The sequence below is a fragment of the Taeniopygia guttata genome, chromosome 18, assembly GCF_048771995.1.
Source record: "Taeniopygia guttata chromosome 18, bTaeGut7.mat, whole genome shotgun sequence".
Classification (NCBI taxonomy): domain Eukaryota; kingdom Metazoa; phylum Chordata; class Aves; order Passeriformes; family Estrildidae; genus Taeniopygia; species Taeniopygia guttata.
In genome coordinates this window covers 2,413,773-2,434,997 of record NC_133043.1, presented here as the reverse complement: position 1 = coordinate 2,434,997, position 21,225 = coordinate 2,413,773, and the positions used below count along the sequence as shown (strand labels likewise).

The 21,225-nt window shown below is 48.5% G+C and overlaps 3 protein-coding genes across 5 annotated transcripts; 1 reads left to right on the top strand and 2 right to left on the bottom strand.

Moving 5' to 3' along the window:
• The first annotated feature begins 167 nt into the window (after positions 1-167).
• DCXR (dicarbonyl and L-xylulose reductase) lies at positions 168-3,617 on the top strand. The gene is made up of 8 exons (XM_002197215.7): positions 168-389; positions 457-554; positions 648-802; positions 2,031-2,073; positions 2,389-2,488; positions 2,652-2,716; positions 2,805-2,922; positions 3,331-3,617. The coding sequence occupies exons 1-8, from the start codon at positions 332-334 to the stop codon at positions 3,432-3,434; spliced, it is 741 nt and encodes a 246-aa protein (XP_002197251.4). The 5' UTR covers positions 168-331; the 3' UTR covers positions 3,435-3,617.
• Positions 3,614-8,823, bottom strand: RAC3 (Rac family small GTPase 3). Of its 2 annotated transcripts, none has more exons than XM_002197137.5 (6): positions 8,665-8,823; positions 6,534-6,605; positions 6,145-6,262; positions 5,451-5,513; positions 4,806-4,965; positions 3,614-4,694 (listed from the first exon to the last, which is right to left on the bottom strand). In XM_002197137.5, the coding sequence occupies exons 1-6, from the start codon at positions 8,697-8,699 to the stop codon at positions 4,564-4,566; spliced, it is 579 nt and encodes a 192-aa protein (XP_002197173.1). In that variant the 5' UTR covers positions 8,700-8,823; the 3' UTR covers positions 3,614-4,563. The 2 variants fall into 2 exon arrangements, with proteins under 2 accessions (XP_002197173.1, XP_072793239.1); XM_072937138.1 differs by having other exon boundaries at positions 8,686-8,762.
• A 565-nt stretch (positions 8,824-9,388) lies between these two features.
• LRRC45 (leucine rich repeat containing 45) lies at positions 9,389-21,223 on the bottom strand. Of its 2 annotated transcripts, none has more exons than XM_030287516.4 (17): positions 20,911-21,223; positions 20,277-20,338; positions 19,354-19,424; positions 18,855-19,033; positions 17,511-17,639; positions 16,794-16,906; positions 16,228-16,286; positions 16,040-16,117; positions 14,974-15,109; positions 14,600-14,677; positions 14,313-14,424; positions 14,073-14,143; positions 13,124-13,216; positions 12,431-12,523; positions 11,387-11,560; positions 11,153-11,300; positions 9,389-10,755 (listed from the first exon to the last, which is right to left on the bottom strand). In XM_030287516.4, exons 1-17 carry the CDS (start codon positions 21,134-21,136, stop codon positions 10,559-10,561), a joined length of 2,019 nt encoding a protein of 672 aa, XP_030143376.4. In that variant the 5' UTR covers positions 21,137-21,223; the 3' UTR covers positions 9,389-10,558. The 2 variants fall into 2 exon arrangements, with proteins under 2 accessions (XP_030143376.4, XP_030143378.4); XM_030287518.4 differs by having other exon boundaries at positions 11,387-11,557.
• Between the last annotated feature and the right edge of the window lie 2 nt (positions 21,224-21,225).

The following is a 21,225-nucleotide window of genomic DNA, read 5'->3' as shown; positions in this document are numbered from 1 at the left end:
CTTGCAGCTGCTTCTTAACAGAGTACAGTCAAGGAATTGAGATAATGAAGATTTTGTCATCTTCAGCAGCAACTTCGAGGGGGCAGAGCTGGCAGGTCTTTTTCATCACTCTAAAAAGCCTGTTTTCTGTGATCGCTGAAATGATACGTCATTCACGAGTGAGAGCCACGAAATTTCACCTCTGCCTGTCTTACCGGATGAGCCTGGAGGCAGCTTGGTGCTGCGCTCTCCCGGCGGCAGTGGGGACAGACTGCCCTGCTCACTCGCCCTATGGAGCCGCCCCGCTGCCGGACCCGCCCCGGGCCCGCCTCGGCCACAGTCCAGCCGAGACATGGAGGCGCATCTCAGCTTCCGCGGCCGGCGGGCCCTGGTGACTGGGGCCGGCAAAGGTGACCGTCGGCAGAAGCCCGGGGGCGGGGGCCAGGCCGGGCCGAGCCTGACGCCGTCTCCTCGCAGGGATCGGTCGTGCCGTGGCCGTGGCGCTGAGCAGGGCCGGGGCTCGCGTGACCGCGCTGAGCCGAACGGCGGCGGACTTGGAGAGCCTCGCGCGGGAGGTACCGGACCCTCCTCTGCCCCCCTTCCGCCCCAATAACCCCGCAGCGGGGCCCCGGGCTCCCCCCGGCCCACCGCCGCCGCCCTCGCCGCAGTGCCCGGGCATCGAGACCCTCTGCGTGGACCTGGCGGACTGGGAGACTGTGGAGGCGGCGGTGGGCGCGGCGGGGCCGTTCCAGCTGCTGGTTAACAACGCAGCGGTGGCGGAGCTGCAGCCTTTCCTGGAGGTGACGCGCTCGGCCCTGCAGCGGTGAGTGCCCGGCCCCGGCCCGCCAGAGCTCCCGCACCGGCCCGCAGCTCCGCGGGGAGCTCTGGGGCCGATGCTCGCCAGGGCCTTACAAAGCTCTGAACGTCAAAAACGGTGGCAGAGCTTTCCAGAAAAGGGTGTTATTAGAGGGACAGCAGTTGAAAAGAACAAAGTCAGCAACTGGTGTATTGACACTGAACAGGCTGACATGCACGCTTTTGGCAATACCCAGTGGTCGATTGTTACTGCATATGTCCTTTTTCTTTACTGTCTTTTCATACTTTACATCATCACCTTTCACCCCTTAAACAGCAAAAGGAAACAAAGCACTGGCTTTACACCCATTTCTAAGTAGCCAGAACCTGCAGTGTCACCTCCAGAACGGCGGGGTGCACCAGTCATCCCACTGGCATGGGAGGAGAGTGCCTTTGCTGCTCATCAAGCTCAGAGCTTCCAAGTCTAGTTCAAGCTCCGTTAAAATGAAAGGCAGTTGTTGCTAAGACAATTCAGAAATAGAGACAACAAAGCCAGGTAAGGAAGCAAAATCGGTCATGGTGGGAAATTAAATTTGCTAACTACTATAACATGACTTCTTTGTTCTCTGAAAAGGTCCAGTTTTGTTGAGTACACTTTAGGATACAGGCTATCTTGACCACATCCTTCTGAGAAAATGGGTCACACTGTGTCCCTGTGTTAAAAATGGCTGTTGAGAATCTATAATAAAGGTTTGTGACTAGAACATAAAATGTATGGATTCTACTAAGATCATTCTGCAGAACTGGCAGGTGGAAGCCTAAGGAAGCACAATGTGGCAAACAGAAGAAATGCTGCCTCTAACCACCTTACAGCAGCTTTGCTTTGTAAATCTGTGTGAAGGGTTTGCTTGACCTAAGAGTCATCTGTCCTGGCTGAAGCCCAGGGCTCTGTTTAAACTTTGACAGAGGAATTCCATTAGGCTGCAGAAGAGCAGAGTCCTGTGCAAAATGTACCTGATGCATGCTTGCACCTCTTCACACACTGACAGGCTTGCAGCCAATGGATGGTTCTGGTTCATTGCTGAGATCCCACCTGATCATTCTGGTTCTCCTGACAACTTGGCATTTCTGTCCATGTCCTAGAGTATCACCAGTGTTTCCAAGACACCAGCAGCACTTGTCCTCTGCTGCCTCCCAAAACAGCTCCCTGGGCTGGGCTACAACCACTCTGTAACTTGAATTTGATTTATTTGTAGGTCTCTTGATGTGAATTTTGGGGCTGTGCTTCATGTTTCCCAGGTGAGGAAGAACTGTCACTGCAGCTGCCTCCATGAATAGCAGTGACTAAATTGCTGTATATAAGCAGATGTATCCACTGTAGGGGCTGAAAGGACTGCAGTCCTAAGTCAATCCGACAAACTATGTGTACAGTCCCTTCACACTCTTGCTGTAACTCTCTTGTAAGCAGGAGGCAGTGAGGACTTGCTTCCTCCAGATGTTTTTGTTCTTTGGTCTACCATAATAGCCCAGCAAAATTCCTATGGAGTGAAATAATGATTTCTCTTGTTAGGATTCTGGCATTCCTTTTTTTTTTCTCTCTCCTCCCTCTCCCAGATAGTTGCTCGGCAGATGATTGCACAGGGGGTGCCAGGAGCTATTGTGAATGTCTCCAGCCAGGCATCAAAGCGTGCGCTGAAGGATCATGCTGTCTATTGTAAGTGTGTGCAGCTTTAGCAGTGCCCCTCTCAGTTTTGACCAGCTGGAGACCCAGTCACCAAGCTGCCGGTTTTGGGCTGCAAAATACCCCTGTGTTCCATAGCACCTCCAGACCAGGTGCTATGCAGTTAAATATCTCCTTTTCTTCCTTTCTCTTAAAGGTTCCACAAAAAGTGCTCTGGATATGCTGAGCAAAGTAATGGCAATGGAACTGGGACCCCACAAGGTAGGAGTCTGTGAGAGAAAAGTGTGAAAGCTGAACCTGAGCACAACCACAGCAGTTGGATTAGATTATTTGTTGTTCCTGGTCCCAGATTAGGGTGAACACTGTGAACCCCACTGTGGTTATGACTGACATGGGGAGAATTAACTGGAGTGACCCTCAGAAATCTGCTGCCATGATTAACCGGATTCCGCTGGGAAAGTTTGCAGGTCAGTGATGTATGTCTGTCCCCAGGCTGTGCTCTCATGCTTTCTCCAAGCCTTCTCACTGACATCACAGGCTGAATTCCTGCAGTATTCCTTCAGGACAGGGTGAGAATCAACCCTCCTCTCACTTTTTCTACACCCTCCTCGTCTTGGGACAAGTGAAATGAACTTACTCTATTGTTCATAAACCTGACAGAGTGTTTGCTGTGACCCAAGCACCATTTGATCACAAGGACACTTTGATGTCCAGCTCTCAGCCACACTGTCCCAGACACTTCATCAAGCACAGTTTGAAGGCAGAAACACTTTCCAGCTCTAATTACCTGCAGAGGTCAAAGGCAGACCTTTTAAGTGCTTGTTTTTCTGGTACACTTTGAGGTGGGCATCAGATGTTTTCATGTTTGATTGCAGAGGTGGATGATGTGGTGAACAGCATTCTCTTCCTGCTGAGTGACAAGAGTGCTATGACAACTGGCAGCTCACTGATGATTGATGGGGGCTTTCTTGTCTCCTAAGATGACACCTGCATTTCACACCTGGCCTCAATTTTCATATGAATACTGCCTAGATGTAAACTGGATAGAAAACAATGACTTGCTTCTTGCCAGAGGGGCAGCAGGGCTGAAGATTGTATTAGAAGTGAGGCAGGAAATCAGCTCTGCAAGGCTGCTATATAATAAAGCTCACATACACCTTCATGGAGAATGTTTATTGCACCAAATAAGGTTTTATCTTGTCACTCTACATGATGATTAGAAATTGGACCTCCCTTCCAACCCTGTTCCCCCACCACAACCCTTCAGAAGCTCTCCCTGTTCCATCCAAATCCACTGAGTCTGTCTGCATTTTCAGTGGGAAGGGAAAGAAGTTAGCAGACACCTCATTGCTTCCTGTGTTGTCTTTAGTAGAAAAAAAAAATTGAGGCAACAACCCCAGCCCTGCTCTGCAGAGACTGGATTTTGGGGGGAGGCCCTGCCAAAGACTAATGGGGGGGAGCAGCACCATGCTGTCCTAGGGTGTGTACACACAAAAAGGCAAATGCATTGATTGCATGGAGCTGTTTCACTCACAGAGTTTGGCTAGTACCCAGTAAAGCACCTAATTATTAGTTTTTCAGCTTCTCATTTGACCCCTTCCAGGGCTGGTTATGATTTCTTTAACAGTCTCAGAACATTCTGCTAGAGCACCAGTTTGTTAACTGTTAGCCACAGCAGGCTGGGCAAGGAGACCCTACCATCCTCCCAGCTATTCTTGTCTTTCAGCACCATTGAAATCAGCTCCCTCCCCACTCCCACCAGGATGTTCACCACCTGTTTCACCTGCAGGTTGCAAACAAGTGTTTCCAGAACAGGAACTCCTTTCCACTTGGAGTTCAGGAGAGCCAAAACAGCTTGTTGCCTGAAGGAGCTACCTTGCCTTCCCCGCTGTACCTCCCCTGGGGGCTGTATAGTCCCCAGCTGGTCTGCTGTCCCCACTGCCCCTTCACATCAACACTGACGTTAAATCAAAGAGACATTTAAAAAACACTGACTTCGAACATGATGAAGGGCCCTACACATCCCAGCCCCCTTCAGAAACACCCAGCTTAATATGCAATCTGTCAGAGGATGACAGCATGCTGAGCCTACACCAAGGCTTCAGCCCTCAAAACATGGTACACTTTTTGCCAGGCTTCTTCACAGGCGGCGGGCAGAGCACAGCCCGGATGGCTTCATCAAACACCGTCTTCAAGCCCCGCTGTGTCAGGGCAGAGCATTCGAGGTACTTTACCGACCCTGAGGAAAGAGAGCTCCAGCTCAACCACTTCAGTTCTACCACCATACAACTGTTGCTCACCCACTCACAAAGTTCAGTGCCACCAACATCTGCCTGCTCATGGGACTCACCAATCTCCCGAGCCATGGCCAAGCCTTGGGGGTAGGTGATGGGGGCCAGTTTCTTATCACGTAACCTTTCAATGGTGTCCTTATCATCCCTCAAGTCCAGCTTGGTGCCCACCAGGATAATAGGTGTATTTGGACAATGGTGTCGAACCTCAGGGTACCACTGAAACAGAGAGGCATGGTAAGAAAAGTAGTTATATGAGTGGCCATATCCGTAAGGATGCATTCCTACTATTGTGAATGAAGATGTTCACTACTGACATAGTGGCAACACCTGAATAGGATACTGCTGCCTACAGTTCTAATATGCTCTGCAAAAAGAGACTGGTACAGAGGTAATCATGAAGACACCAAGACACAGAATCCTGACAGACATTGCCAACCAACTCTGCACACAGCGCTTTCCTTAACTGCATTTTAGCTTCTAAGACATCCCTGATCTTAAAACACAGATTCAGAAAGGCAATAACTTAGCCAAAGAAGTCATTAATAAAAAGCAGGTCCCACTTAAAAACTGCAGACTATAATTTTCTCTCACCAGAACATTACTGCTTGAAATTTTGGGCTTGTAGCTGTGGTGCTGGGTGGGGCAGGGAGTGTCACTGGTTCTTCCCTTCTACCATTTCACCCAGGAAGAGAATACTTTACCTTAGCTCGGACATTCTCAAAGGAGGCTGGACTCACAAGGGAGAAGCAGATCAAGAAAACATCCTGTGCAGAAACAAGAGGGTCAGCTGTGCAGAAAGAAACCGCTAGAGTGAAGGGAAGCTGTAGAGGGAGCCTGAGAAAGGACAACCTCCTCCCACAAGCAAGGACTGCTGTAGCCTTAAGAAATTCTTGCCCACTAAAGATGTTAAACTAATTCAGAAAGAGAAGGAATGGACCTTGAGTGTATGATTACATCTCCTTTCACAATGCTGGGCTCTGCATGTCAAGAGCCTGAGGCCTCAAACATCTTAACAGCACTAAGGGCTTCACCAGCAGCACAGCTGCTTAGGAACTGCTACACCCAGAAACACTCCCTAGGCAGCCCAACGGGGATCTGTCCTGCTGAGAGAGAATGGGAACATGGAACCGGCTAGGCTGCACAACAGCCCTACAGCATTCCTTTTACTTGAGCCTCCCCGGGGCACCCATAACTCTTCAAAGACCATTATAAAGAGACTAGAACAGGACAATCTCTTAGGAGAAAATCAGCTGTGATACTTCTTAAGCAACCAGAATTATGGGTGTAGCTGCAGGAACTCAGACTTTCCTCAATGGAAAGAAGCATGTCTGTCCTTGGGAGCCTCCCTGTCTCTGAGAGAGAGTAGTCACAAGCCAGCCCAAGCCCAGCACTCACCGTCTGTGGATAAGAAAGAGGCCGCAGTCGGTCATAGTCTTCTTGCCCTGCTGTATCCCAGAGGCCCAGGTTCACTGGCTTTCCATCTACCATTACATTGGCAGAATAATTATCAAACCTGCAAATGAGGAGTCCCCATCAGTGACAATTTTGTGGTCACCTTCACATCTTTATATGGAATTCAAAGGGACAGTGAATCAGGAAAGGATACTGCAGCACAGTTCCAGTGGGAACAATCTGCCTTCCTCATGCACACAGCCAAAGCATCATCCTTACCTGTCAAGTCCACAGTCTGATTTGCAACAGCCACTTCTTCATATACAAAGCAAACTTTTACACACACAAGCATACAGATCAAAAAGCAACTGAAGCCCAGGGACATTACTTACACGGTGGGAATGTATTCTCCAGGAAAGGCATTTGTGGTGTAACTGATCAGCAAGCAGGTCTTCCCTACAGCCCTGCAGAGGGAGTGACAAGCATAAAGAAGGGTACAGCATGGAGCACTAAGGCAGTAAAACTCACCCTTCCGCCACCGAAAACACACAGTTTGGTAAAAAGCTACCATGTGAGAAAACAAATCTGTTCCAGGCTGGAATTCCCTAGTTGTCACAGACATGGCCTGAAGTCAAAAGGCGCACCTTGCCTGAGCACTTCCTAACATTGCTCTCTGTCACTCCTTTTCCCTACCCATTCAGCCCTCAGCAAGAAATCAGTCAAAATACAACCAAGAGAGGAAATAAGTCAGGGTTGTGTGCTGGGCTCAACAGATGCATAGTAATTTAGCAAAATGGATAAACAGTGAGGTTAAAAAACATGCAACAATGCAGAATTCTGCAAGCTCCTCAGATACAGGAATTCAGTATCAATAAACACAAAGGAGAAAAAGTAATTATCCGTAAACAAAAATGGACTTTAATATTGACTGCTGTCAGTTTGGAAAACATTAGTGAAAAAGGATAAAAACACCAGCTCAGGGCTTTGCTGAAGGTTAGTGGGATTGGTCAGCCCAGCAGTGGCAGCTGGCAACGGCCAGGCCAGGCCTGGCCAGCAATAGCATGAGCACAGGGACTTTAACCAGCCCTGCAGACTTCCTAACTGAGAGCTTCACCATAAAAACAGAGGAGTACCAGCAGTGTGAGCAACCTCTTTATCACCAAGAAAAGTTGTAAACTGCAGATAACCTTCCAGAAAAAGACTGTGAGTGACAGTGCCAAGGAAAGGTGGCTTTGAGGTGCCTGGGTGAAGCTGAATAGCTAGCAGAAATGGGTATACCCTACCCAATTCTGCAGCCAGCCTGACATAAGAGAGGATGTCAGAAGAGAGGAAGAGAGCTGACAGTCCCTTGCACACACCAGGATGACAAAAAGCACAGAGAGAACAAACCACTATTACAACTTTTCCTTTGGATTAGGTCCCCTCAGTCTGAGAAGAGAGAAGTTTTGTTAAGAACCACTACGCTGACTGGTCCAACTGTCCTCCTTAAGTGTGACTTCTCTTTCCATCACAAGAGACACTTGTAATTCACAAAAATCTGTGTATCTATGTGTTTCTTTTAGTCTGCACAGTTGATTTAGTCTTAATGCAAAACTCACGACAGCAAACCTTCAGCTGAACTCCGGTTTCCAACATCCTGAGCTCCCAGTCACACCGCTCCTCTCTGCAATAAGGCTGTGCTTTCTCCTACTCCCTTCTTTAACCCTCACAGGCTGGAACCTAGAAGGTCTCACCGCAAATGTGTATTTGAGGGGGTGGCATGCATGAGAAAGGGGAAATCTAGTCCCTCCCTAAGACCTGTTCACATTTAGGTCTGAGTACCTCAGCTATGTTCCTGCTAAGGTGATCAGAAAAGTAAACTGGAATTGTGAGGGAAAATATGCAGGATGAGCTAGGAAAGTTACAAAGCAGCATAAATCTAGTGCACACCTGCATCTTGCAGGGAGATATGTTCCCCAAAAAAGGCATTTAGGAAGAGCCTTAAGAAAAACGCACAAAGGGTGACAAGGAGCAGATGGTGAAATCAGAAAGAGCAAAGCATTTCACCTCAGAACAATCAACAAAAGGACATACGAGACCTGCGAACATTAAGATTTTCGGGTGCACTCTGTCAGGAATCAAGCAGGTACAATGAAAAATAGCAAAATACCGGCACCTACTAGGAGGCAAACGTAAAACCCAGGAGAAGCGGGTGTTTGCTACCCAAGCAGCAGCCAAGCTCATGAACTATGAAAGGAGCGGGCTGGGTTGCGCGGGCCGCGGCAAGGCCCCATCTCCCGCGGGGACTCAGCGGCGGCTCGGCCGCCAGCCCCGCTCCCGCCGCCGCCGGCCCGGCCCCACCCGAGCCGGGCCCTCGTCCATCCAGGCCAGAGCGAGCCTGGCCGCCCGGCGCGGGGCCTCCCGCCGGCGGAGCAGCTCTCCCGGGACGCAGGCCCGGGCCAGCCCTCCCTCCTTCCCGCGGCGCTGCCGGGCCCGTTCGGTGCGGGGCTGCGGGGACGGGGACGCGGCCCCTCCCGCACTCACCCGTCGCCCACCACCACACACTTGATCGCCTGCATCTGCCCGCGATGGCGGCGCCGCGACTCCGCCGCAGTGACCGCCCGCGGGGTGGGGCGGGGCCGCGCCGAGCACCGGGGGCAGGGCCCGTGTCCCGCCGGCTCCGCCCCGCCGCTCCGCCGGGAACAGGCGCGGCTCCGCCGCGGGCGCGGGCACGGAGAGGCGGCGGCCCCGCCCCACGGTAGAAGAGGCGGGTGCTGCTCGGGGCCGGTTACCGCACCGGGGCGCACCGGCTCAAGGACAAAGCTTTAAAACCTGGTTACGTTGTAGCTGCATAGTTCACCGTCATCTGCCCAGAGCTGCTGAGGAACAAAGATAGAGCAGGAAAAATCCTTCAGGAAGACGGCTTTTGGTTTCCCCCACCTCCCTAAGGTACCCTGCCGGCAAAAGAGGTGCCCACAGTAGCGGCCCTGTCTGAAAAAAACAGGCTTTGCTTTTCCCTTGCCTGCGGGTCTGCAGCGCTGCCAAGCAGCCACAAACTAAGCAGCTTTTGCCACAGGTTCTCTTCATTATGACTACGGAACAGCTTCCCAACTTCTTTGCTTTTATCTTAGTCCAGAACCAAAACCATCCCCATCTCATCCACCTATAACAGCCTTTTAGGTGCAGGACAGGCTGACAGGATCTTCAGGAGAGTACCACAGCAGAAGGCCCCATCCTCCACACCAGCCAAACATCCAGTTTGCCACTGTCCAGTGCCAATGCCAAAATGCAAAAGTTCTTTATTAAACAGAGCAAAACCCAGTATAAAAAATGAACACAAAGCAACCAGTTCACACAGAAACTTTCATTTTCCAGGCGTCTTTTAAAATATGTACTCCAAGAATCCTAATATTCCCACCTCAGACTTAAAGGAAAAACTCCCTCAAGGATCAATACTGCTGGACTGACAACAGCTCCTGCTTTCTCCAATTCAGACTCTAGTAAACCTTCCCTTTCTCCAGGTCATGCAAGGACTTGCATTGCCAGGAGAGGAACCACCTTCTCCCCTTTGTGCTCTGAGAAGCACCTCCCCAGTGTCACACCAGAAACACTGCTCCTCTCCAGGTTAGGGCCACAGCACTCACTTCTAGGATTCTTAAAAGCCAGGAGAACAGTTTTGCCATTTGCCATAGTGAAACTAAATCCTGTAGCTATACTGGCCACAACATCTTCAGCTAAGGGCCGCAGTTCACAGTGAAGAAGCACAGATTTGGCAACCAATCACCCACCCACCCTTTCCCTGTCACTCACTGTTGCAGAAGTGGAACCACTATGAAGGCCCAGCTGTCCCATGAGGGACAGTGCAGCTGTTTCTGTCTATGCCAAATATGTTTCTATGGCCCACCAATATGGCCAAAGCCACAGAGGGAGGGTAAACAAGCCAGAGAGGGCCCCATCAGATTCTGCTTCTGTCTGCAAACACTGGGTGAATAAGTACAAGTGGGTAATATCTGGTGTTTCCAGCAGTTCCAGGATCCCATTAGCAAGATTAATTGCTCCAGCCCACAGGGAACTGTGAACACTTGTCGCTTTTCCTCACGTTTCTCTGTGAACAGCCCTGGCATCCAAACAAATACTGCAGCAGGACCTTGCCAGGGAACATACAACCACCCCCAGTAACCCCCTATACCAATAGGCTGTGGCAGTGCACGGGGGGGGCTCAACATCATGGACTCAGACCCACAGGCCTGGGTGGTTGTTTTCTCCTCTCCTTTACGCTGTCAGGAGGAAGATTTCTGAACAGCAGGAGCATTTGTCTATTTGTGAGCCTTTGTGTCACCCCACTCTGATAAAACTGTCCATTTAGGAAGAAGGAGTTGTACCTAAGTTGCTCATCCTTTCCCTGACAGCAGGTATTTGGATCCTTTAAGCCACACTCTCACTTCCTAGAACTGTGGGTTCCCAAGGGAGATCCCTGCACATATGCCATGATGGCATTCTGCAAGAAACTTGCTCGCTGGGCCTCCTCTTCCCTCATCCTGGAGATCACAGCCTCCTTCATTCTCAGCTTCTCCAGCAGCAGAGAGATCTCACCCTCCTTGTCCAGCAGTGCTTCACGGTGATTACTGCACAGGGCTGTGAAAAAGCAGCATTAGTAAAGAAAGTCAAGATATCCCTGGAATAAATAAGAGCAGGCAAAAGGCAATGGAAGTGCTACAGTCTGCAAGCACACAAGAGGAGCTGCATGAGACATGAGAGGTTTTACACAGACAGCATGCACACTTCACTGTGCAAGAAATCCAAACATTCTGCCTGCTATGCAGGTTTGAGGGGTCATCTGAGTCTTGGTCTCTATAAAATGAGGACAGGAATCCCTGTATATACATGTGGATGGAGAGTACAACTCACAGGTGTACTCACAGGCAGGAAGCACTTGCTTACTGTGAGTCGCAACCTATGAGCACAGCTCAGTTCAGGCCTAATGTAAGGTAACTCAGAGTAACCATTTGAGAAGCATGAAAGGATCCATCACCTTTCAGCTGTCTTTCCAGAGCTGCAATCTTCTCTCTCAGCCCATCCTGGGCTGTGCGTTCAGCCTCCAGGTGCCCAATCTGCTCCTGTAATTCCACTTTCACCTTATTTAGCTCTGTCACTTTCTCCTCTTCCTTCCTGTCCAGGTCCTGACACACAAAGACAAATCCATGAACAACCGAACAACTTCAGCAACTTGTTCTGGCCCTGTTGTGACTACTCCAGTCCAAACTACCTGCTGAAGTTCATCCAGCCTCCTCCTGAGCCCATCAGCATACAGGCTCAACTGTTTGGCTTTGGCCTGGGTCTCAGCAAGCATTTCTTTTTGCTTAAGGCAGCAGTTCTGAGCATCATCCCTTGACTCAGACATCAGCCGCAGCTTTTCTTCTAGGTGTTCTAGTCGTTGCTGCTGTAAGACACGAAGGAAAATGAAAATTAAACAGCCCCACTTCATTCCTGTGAAGAGATTCTCCCATCTCTGTTCCTAACACAGTGAACCCTTTATTGAGTCAACTGGCACTGACAAGTACAGGACACAGTCCTGCTCCTTGCACTCAGGAGTGACTCCAAGCTGCTTCCTCTTTCCAGGGAGGACACTGACAGAGACCAAAACACTCAAATGAGAAACAGAGACAGGTCCTTGGCAGATGCACCAATGCCACCGCCAGTGTTTACAACCAGTGCTCTACCTTCACTTCCTCCACACCTCAAATGGCTCTGCAGCACCACTGCAGGCAACTAAGAAACTGCTGGATTCCACATGTCAGTAACTCAGTAATTCTATGTCTGTAATTCAATGAAGCATCTTCTTTTGTGATGCTACAAATAAGTAAATATTCTAATAGTTTTGTGTATTTTCCGCATCTTCTGTTTTATTTCAGAGGATATTAATTTCATTGCCATTTTCACAGAGTTCAATACTACAGTGACTATTTATCTAGCAGCAGTAGCGACCTGAAGAAATTTCTCAGTGTTCAGAGAAACAGGAGTACCCCATGAAAGTTGTTATTAAAAAGAAGGATCAACATCTGGCCATTGGCTTCAGATGTTGGCAACTTAAATTAAATCTGCCATGACAATATCAACATCAGTTCTGTTACTACTGAAGACAGTTCGAATTAGACTTTTCAGGACACCTTCCTCAGCAATCACACCATTTATGGGTCAGTGAAACCCAGAGAGGAGTGAGCTAGCAGCTCCCCAAGACTAAAACATAGACTAGGTAGCCAAACCACTTTCTTCCCACGGGGACAGGCCCACAGACAAGTCTTGTCCTTACCTCCTCCAAGCGTGCCTGACTCCGGACTTTTATTAACTCCTCCTCTGCCCGTCCTCGCTCAGTTATTGCAGCTGCTTTGACTTGGCTCAGCTCCTGCCACAAAAACATGGAAAATCATTCCAGACAGAAAAGCTGCATTGCTGCCACACTGACCAGAAAACACCAGCAGCTCCCAGTAACAGGCCATAAAATGACACAGCTCTCTTTCTCACTCAGGGGCAGCAAAAGCAAACAAAGATGACAAACCTTTCCTCAGTTCAAGACTGCTATCTAAGTTCAATGCAAATTTCAGTTATATGAAGACAAGTATTGGTTAAACCTTTCCAAAACAAGGGAATAGGAAAGAGCACTGCTGGATGTAGCTGGGGAAATAGATATGGATAAACATGCTACACTACTTGTGACAACATGAGAATCCTGTAAAGTCAAATCTTAGTAAGACTCTAACCATGTTAAATGGAATCCTTATTTTTGTCCAATCTGAATTTACAAGTTTCTCCTTGGAACCTTTTTCCTTAATCCAAAGCAGTAAAAATAATTTTAGCTGGTATACTGCTGTTTTCTGTTCCTCCTTACAGCGCATGACAATCTTTACAAAGGTCTGCACTCAGCGACTCAACAAAGCTTTCCTGGCAGCCTTCTCTGTGCACTGCTATAGCAGTGTTCAAACATGCCTAGAGCACTTTTTCTCACCTCGTCCAGAGATATCCTGATGGCCTCCAGCCTTTGGATCCTGTCGTGCATGGAACGTTCACTGGCCTCCATCTGCTGTGCCATACGATCCACCTGCAAAGCAGTAGAAACCAGCAAGTGACAGAAAACCATTCCCATCTCCAGGAAAAGCAAGCAGCAGGACTACTCATTACAATAGTGAAGCATCCTCTCACTGACCCACCTACCAGCAAAGTAAAATTCTTACCTCCCCCAGAACTCCACTAAGAAACAGTAGTACAGATGGAATCTGCCCTCTTGAAACTAGGAATTTTTAGACAGAGATCCCTCCCAGGACACAAGGAGGGAGTCCAAGCTCTCATTATCAAGTGATAGAAAACACAACAGATTCATTGTCTAGCTGTAATGTTGGTAAAATCCTTCCAGCCTGTGAATTTTCTTTGAAGATTTCAATATCTTCAGAGAAATCTATTAGTATAATTTATTTTGGAGAGTCTTCAAACCTCAGTAACACTGCAAAGAGAATTGGTTGTAGTCTGTTGGCCTGTCCACACTCAGACACAACCCCCTTTGAAACATAACAGAGAAAGAACTAGCATGCTGAGCCCCATTAAAGGACTGCTTGTGTATAAGCAATTAAAACATTAAAACGTATTTATTTTAGAAGCAGGAAAATATTCCTTATTTGTAATTACCTTTGTGCACAGACCAATACGAAGGCCAGCCTCACTTGTAGCATCACATGCCACTCTGGCCCATACTCTTGAAAGATAGAAAGTCTTACCACCTGGTAGAAAGTCTTCTTCAGTCAGGCTTTGCTTGAAGAAATGGCCCATTATTCCCACAATAAATCTGAGCCCGCTAAATTTTTAACTTAAGAGCACACTACAGCAAACAATGACCTCCACTGGTGATGTATGTCAGGACCAAAGAAAGACTAACCAGGATGCTGCAGAAACCCCATCCTTACCTCTTTTACCCGAATTGATTCCATGTCTTCAAGGCTTTGCTTAAATCTTCTTTTCTCCATTTCCAGACGTTCTGCAGATTAAAAGCAGGTATATCACAACTCTGGCATTCCTGCCAGACAGCTGTATTCATAATTTTTCACACTCTGCCAACCCTTTCTCCTTGGCTGCCTGTGCTGTTGACTCAGGAACAATGATCCCAGTCGCAGGTGTCCACAAGCTGTTTCCACTCCTCCACTCACCTTCAGCCTCCACAGCCCGCAGCTTCAGCTCTGCTGTTGTGTTGGTCAAGTCTTGTTTCACCTGGAACAGCTGATCCTGCTGAACTTTGCACCTCCTCTCCAACTCATCCACCTACATAAGGAAATTACCACCACAAAGGTTTTTCTTTTCCTATTAGCACAAAATGTTGGTTTTACAGGACAATGAAGAAACACCCAACCAAAGAATCAAAGCAGAGACCATATATATGGAGCAGATGTTATACAAGTTCAAGTGCCACCTCTCAGACTTGGACATGGTTTCCTACCTGATTTCTCAGCAGCAGATTTTTCTCACTGGCAGCAGACAAGTCATGCAAAAGCCTGCCTTCCCGATCAGCAGCTTCCTGCAAAAAGAACCAAAATTAAAAACCCATACTCCCCCTAGTTTTTGCACTACCAACCTGTGCCAACCAACATCACACCCAGCTAAATCCAACCTACACCATAAACACCAGGGCTCCTCTTCACACCTGGCACTATCAATCTCATTTACACAAGAATTTTTGTCATGGTGGCTTTAGCTAACCAATAGTGGTAAAAACCATGCTTGCCTATTGCATCCAGCATCCCCCAAATCTACACAAACCAGTTATGACCTATAGCCCTACTCTCAAACATAACTAGGACTTATCCAGCTCACCTGCTTTTGTTGCTGGAGCTCCTTGAAATGGCACTCAGCCACAGAGTTTTGTTCCTGTTTCATGGCATTCACCAGGTCCCCCAGATTGTGCACCTTCTGCTCAGACAGAGCCAGGGCAGCTTCAGTCATCTGCAGCCTATAAAGAAAAGCACTTCATGGAGTCTTTTCCAAGGCAGACACTGCAGCAATCTCTCTACGCCCTGGTACAAAGTGCTAATCTCCACCTTGCAGTAGGTGACATCAGGCTACCTAAATGAGGCATTTTTTGCTTCTGGGAAAAGGACACCATTGACTTCTCTATACACAGCAGCATCTGCAGTGACGTAACCTGGGACTTCTCGGGGACCAGTGTTCTGGTGCCCACTGCATTTGCCCTGCACTGTCTTCCATGAACCAATTACACCACCCAGACCTGTCCAGGATTTGCCTGCTCCCACAGAACAAAGCCGGCTATTTTATATCACTGCAAAGTTGTTTAAAATTAGAGACAGGATATTAAACGTGAGAAGCAGAAGCAATTTGCTTGCTCTGTCCAAGAGGGACATGTCCATATCACTGCATGGCATAAAACACTGCCTTTACCTGGCAGGACTAAACTAGGCAGGCTCAGCAGTGTTTGAAGTCAAACCATGGCCATGTGCATATGGTTCTGCATAATCTAGCACTTCTTTCGAGCACCTCTTCCCCATTGTTCCCAAGCCAGGCTCCTCTATACCTGCAGTGGTTCCCAGAGAACAGTCAGCTGCCAGAGGAAGTAGGCAGAGGTTCCTGCCAGGCTGTAAACCATACAAGGAACATGTCCCCATCCCATCTGCACAATCCTTTTTCATTCTTCCCACCTTCTGTAATTCACTTGCTCTTACAGCAATGCATTGTAATTTTACTTAAAAGAGGCTAAGTATCTAGTGTGGCAAACTCAAAGGCCTGAATTTCTGGATATTACTGCAGAACTAACCAGAATAGTAATCCAGCTACCCTACAAGATTATCCCCCTTCTTAGAAGCTCTGCTCGGCACTGCTTATACAGCACTAACAGTGGGAAGACAAAGGTTTTCGTCCTCCGTACTTGGTTTTCAGTGATTGCATAATGGAGTACTGCTCATCCAATGCTTCCTGCAGCTGGCTGACTCGTGCTGCAGACATTCTGTATTTGGGAGGAAAAAAAGAAAAAAAAATGTTGGTAATTTCTGCCAGGAAATGGAGAGTGCTCAATTCTGCCATCAAAGAGCAGAAAAAATTTAGAAACTAACTTACTTCTCACTCCTGGCTCTTTCTTCTTTCTGCTTGTCTACAGTATCCACAAAATCCATGAACTGTGAGCAAGGCAAAATTCAGTGAGAAAATAACTCCATCAGCTACAAACCTTTACATTTCTCATCTTTCTCTTCCTTTTAACAAAACCACTCTACTGGAAGCAAACTGGAAGTTTGATTGGTTTATTAGCACATCTGAATAAGGTCATCAGCTACAGGGACTCTGCATCCTGAGGTGTCATATGGAAAATCACATCTCTAGGTTTACACCACTTGGAAAATATCAAATCAATTGTAGAAGAAGAAACAAAAATACAAATAACCAAAACTCCTCCAGAATCCAGAGTGAATATGTTCAGCAGGGATGTGTCTGTACTCATACAGTCACTTGAATAACCTGGCTCAGAGGATGGACTAAATGTACTAAATCATGTTTGTGTGCCTGCCCATAAAAATGCACATGCAGCTTCAGGTGCACAATAATACTGTCAATGAGTGTTCTGTGGGGACCTCAAGGGAAAGCAAAGGACTCCACTGACCCCATTTGAACTGCCAAGATCTGCTGACCTGCTTGTTCTTCTCATCCTTCAGACTCAAAACCTCCTTGCTGAGGGTGTTCACTTGGTTCTGGGCCTCACTCAGGATAGCCTCACGGTCTTGGTTGTGATCCAAGGCTTGTTCTGAAGCAGAGAGAGCAGAAGAACATGCACAAGTTTATAAAGCAACAGAACAGCAAGCACTGCTGGAAGAGACAGCACTCAGGATGATCACTGGATATCAGAAGCACCAGGACAGTTGCCCTTCTCAAGCTGGCCCATCTGGAGAGAGTCCCACCTTACATCACAAGGTAGATGGGATCAAAGAGATTAGTGTGTGTGGGGTAATCAACCCCCCACCCTTAGGAAAGCTGTTAACTCTGCTCTGGGCAGGACAATGACACAGGATGTGCTGCGTAAGCCGCATCAAAACTTGGCTCATCAGAGGCAAACTATGAGCAAAAGTCTCGGGTTCTCCCACATTCACATGACACATAATTCTCTAATAACTCAAACAAATTTTTTTTTTTTTTTTTTTTTGCTTTTGCTGGTAAAAGTGACGCTTCCAACTTGATTAGCCCTCACTAAAGGACAAGAGGATGTGACATAGGACAATGTGGAAATGCTATTGAGAAAGGGAGGGAAAGAGGGTTAGCTCTCTCCTGGAGTAGCAAGTGCCCTATATCCCCTAGGCGCTGGACTGGGAAAGGAGCTAAGTGTTTCATTACTGTACACACATCACACTTACCCACAGCTTTCAGGATGTCACCAGGAACATTGTTCCCTGCCAGCTCCAGCCTCTTCAGGGTCTTGTTGCTATGCAAGCAGTTCAGCAAAGCTCGGCCACCCAGAAGCCCAATGTTATTCCATCGCAAATCTACATAGAAAGCAAACTTTCACCATGGCAGTCACACATCTGCTGAGAAATGCGAGGCTCAAGAGAAAACCACCCATGCTCTTTATGTATCAACAAGTACAGTTAACTAATCCCAGACGGTCCCAGCACAAACACAGGTGAATACTGTGGCACCTTTCAAGATAAGTGAGAGGCAGAGAAAGTGACAAAGCAGGAAAGGCACAGATAAATCTTTAGTAAACTGCAGTGTTGTGGTGTGTTTTCCTTTGAATCCATGTTTGCCCCCTGTTCTCCTCCCTAATCCCCCTCCTTTCCCAGTGGCCAATTTTCCCGAGCCCTTCCAAGTTGTCAATCCTCCCTATCCCTGCCCCTTTCTCCAGAGTTTTGTGTCTGTCTTGATGCCCTAGACACCCCATTTGTTACTTTGTATTATCCCCCCCTCCATTTTCCCTGATAGGCTCATAAGCTATTTGCCCCACCTTATACTCCTCCCTTACCATATCCTCACTGGTTCACTTTCCTACACCCCTACTCCTGAGCTGCTGTATAAAAACTTCTGTTCACCCCCGCCCCCACCCCCAGTCCTGTCTGGGAGCCCAGGAATAGATCCGTCCTGTTCCACCCCAAGACCCATGCCATCGCTGTCTGTCCCTGCTCTGTCCCTGCCGATGACTGGGAATTGCAGCGCTCGCAAGGGGACGGTCGCGCCCCTGCCGCAGCCGCCCAGCACGGTGTGTGCTGCAACACTGCAGGAAGCCATGACACTTGCAAATCTACACAAGTCTGCGTCTCACATTTGGCTCTCACGAGCCTTCCTTCCACAGACAGAATCTGTGGATGAGAAAGAATCAGCAGCAAAAGCCACATTCTCCTGAAATTCCAGCAAAATTACATATAAGGACAAAGCGAGTGTGAATTAAGTATCAAGAGTCTGTCATGAGGCATGCCAACAGCAACCACAAATAGGAATGAGAACACTTTTTCCTCTATTAAAGACGGTTCTGCTCAAAGTACACAGTTCTTCATCTGCAGGTTTGCTTCCAGAGATTCAAGTTTCAGTTCCCGCTCTCTAAAGGCCATGGGGTTGTGACCACTCCCTGCACAAAGGCAGCAAAGCACTCCAGACTGACACGAGTTGGGAATGACACCAACCAGTTGGAAGAAATTGAGGCAAGAAACATGAAGATACATGTGTGCTTGCATGTATGTATGTATACATGGGCAAAGAACTCTTACCCAGCTCCTGAAGGCTGGTATTTTGCGTCAGTGCCATGGCCAGCTCTCCAGCTCCTTGATGGTTAATCTGGTTATTGCGCAGATCCAGATGCTGAAGAAAGTTGTTTGCTCTCAGTCCTTGGCAGAAAAAGGAGAAGCCCTCCTCCCACATGCCGAGGCTGTTCCACTCTAAGGTTAAGCTAAGGAAATCAGACAGGATTGGTGTTTCTGGAGTCAATGGACAGCTGTGTGAACTCAAACAATACACAGATCACAGTATACCTGGTCAAACACCCAGCTCTGTGAGCAGACTTGGCTTCAGAGAGCAGGATGCTGCCAGGGTCCAGCATCCTCCAAAAGAGCACCTCCCATTTTCATGCCTTTGCCTGTCCCACCCCTCACAAGAAATTGCACCACTTGTCTTTCCTCCTACCCCAACAAAAAAACACCCTCGACCCTTTTCAAATGCTGTGCTCCATCTGGCAGGAATAGCGCAAAGAGAGGTAGTTACATTTTTTACCTCCTGATGGATTTGTTCTGTCTAAGAAGTTTTCCCAAAGCCTCAGCTCCCATGGTTCGCAGGTTATTTCCCTGAAACAGAAGCCCCAGGTGATCAGTAGGCTAAGCCTGTTCCAGTCCACCTAAACCACGAATACCACTCAACACATCCCAGCTGTAATGCCAGTTTCAGTCAGGCAGAGACAGTCCAATCAACGTTTGTTTCACATTATCAGTCAGCCTCTCACAAAATGAAAAACCCTGGAGGAACAGTGGATCCATACTGTACCCTTATGAGCGCACCATGACTGAGAGCTCGCAAAAATCACAAAATAGCCCAGGATCAGCATGGGCCACGATGGGACAGAAAACGGCAATTCTAGATAAGCATAACTATTTTAACACACTTCACACACTTAAGAACTCTATTAACACTAGCACAAATGAGTAAGAAAGTTATGATGCAGTTTCTGACTGTGGAAATAGCTGTATGCCAGAGGAATACAGCTAGAAAGTCACTCTCAATAAAGAGAAAATCACATCTGAAGGCAGATGCTTAGTTCAAAGCACACAGTAGTCAAAAGACAGAAACACAAGTAGAACAGCTAGTGACTCATGGATAAATACAGAAATCCCAAAAAAAGCCTACGTAAGCCTCATCTACCCAAGCAGCAACTGACAAAAGGTATATACCAACAGCTTCTTATCAAAATAGAGTAACTGAATAAAAGTGGATAAAGATGATCTGCAAAGTAACTTCAGAAAATTGTGACGTGGTGTTAACAAGTCAAGGAATGAGTCGCTTGAGAACAAAAAACTTACAGAAGTATGCATCTTTTTGAACAATCCTGCACCAGGACTGTCCAATTCTCTTTCTCATTAAGCCTGTGCTCCTTTTTCCTTCTCCACCATAGAACACTGTTAATTATTTTCAAACCGACTCACCTTCAGATCCAAAGATTTGACTGTGGTGTTGGTGCAAAGACCATGCAACAAAAGTCTTACACCTAAGCAGAAAAAAGGGAAAAAAAAAAAAAAAAAAAAAAAAAAAGAGCTATTTATTTCATTTGTGAAACCCTCTGCCTAAACCGGCAGCACATCATCCCAGTGTACCATTCTTTAAATAGACAGCTCAGGAGACGTGGCTGCGATAAACAAATTATTTGATGAACTGCCAGTCCTGCTGGAAAGCTTGAGCCTGAGCTTTCAGGGCAGGAGACTGATGATATAGTCTCAAAAAGCTGTCCGGGCAGAGAACTACCTGTCAGCTTGTACATCTACCTGACTCAGCCATGAAAAAAGCTCACGTCTAGGGAGGCTCAGGGAATACGGACGTGCTGCCAACGGAGCCCCCTCATTGCCGGCCAATTTAACAGGCCGGATTGTCTCGTCCGCCTACGGCAAGAGCAGAGCCGGCCTCGCCGCCGGAGGGAGAACCGAAGGGTGCGCGACCACTCGCACGGTCACTGACTGGGCACCTTCTCCGACCCAAATACGAGCGACCTCCCGCCCCTCCGCCGCGCCCCGCCCGGCACCAGCGGGAGACCGGGCCCGCCGGCCGCGCTCCGGCAGCGCGCACCTTCCTCGCTCAAGCCGCAGTCGCCGAGCGCCAGCGCGGCGAAGGGTGCAGCACCGGGCAGCAGGCGGCCCAGCGCGCTGCACGTCGGCAGCGAGAGGCTCTGCGCCGCTAGGTCCAGGCGGCCCCGCGCCCCGGCGGGCTCCCGCAGGCTCCGCAGCACGGCCTCCTGCGGGGCCGCGCCCGCCGCCGCGCACAGCCGCGCGTAGGCGCGCCCGAACCGCTCCATGGCCGCGGCTGCCCCGGAACCGCTCCCGGCCGCGGCTGCCCCGGAACCGCTCCCCGGCCGCGGCTGCCCGGGAACCGCGAACCGCTCCC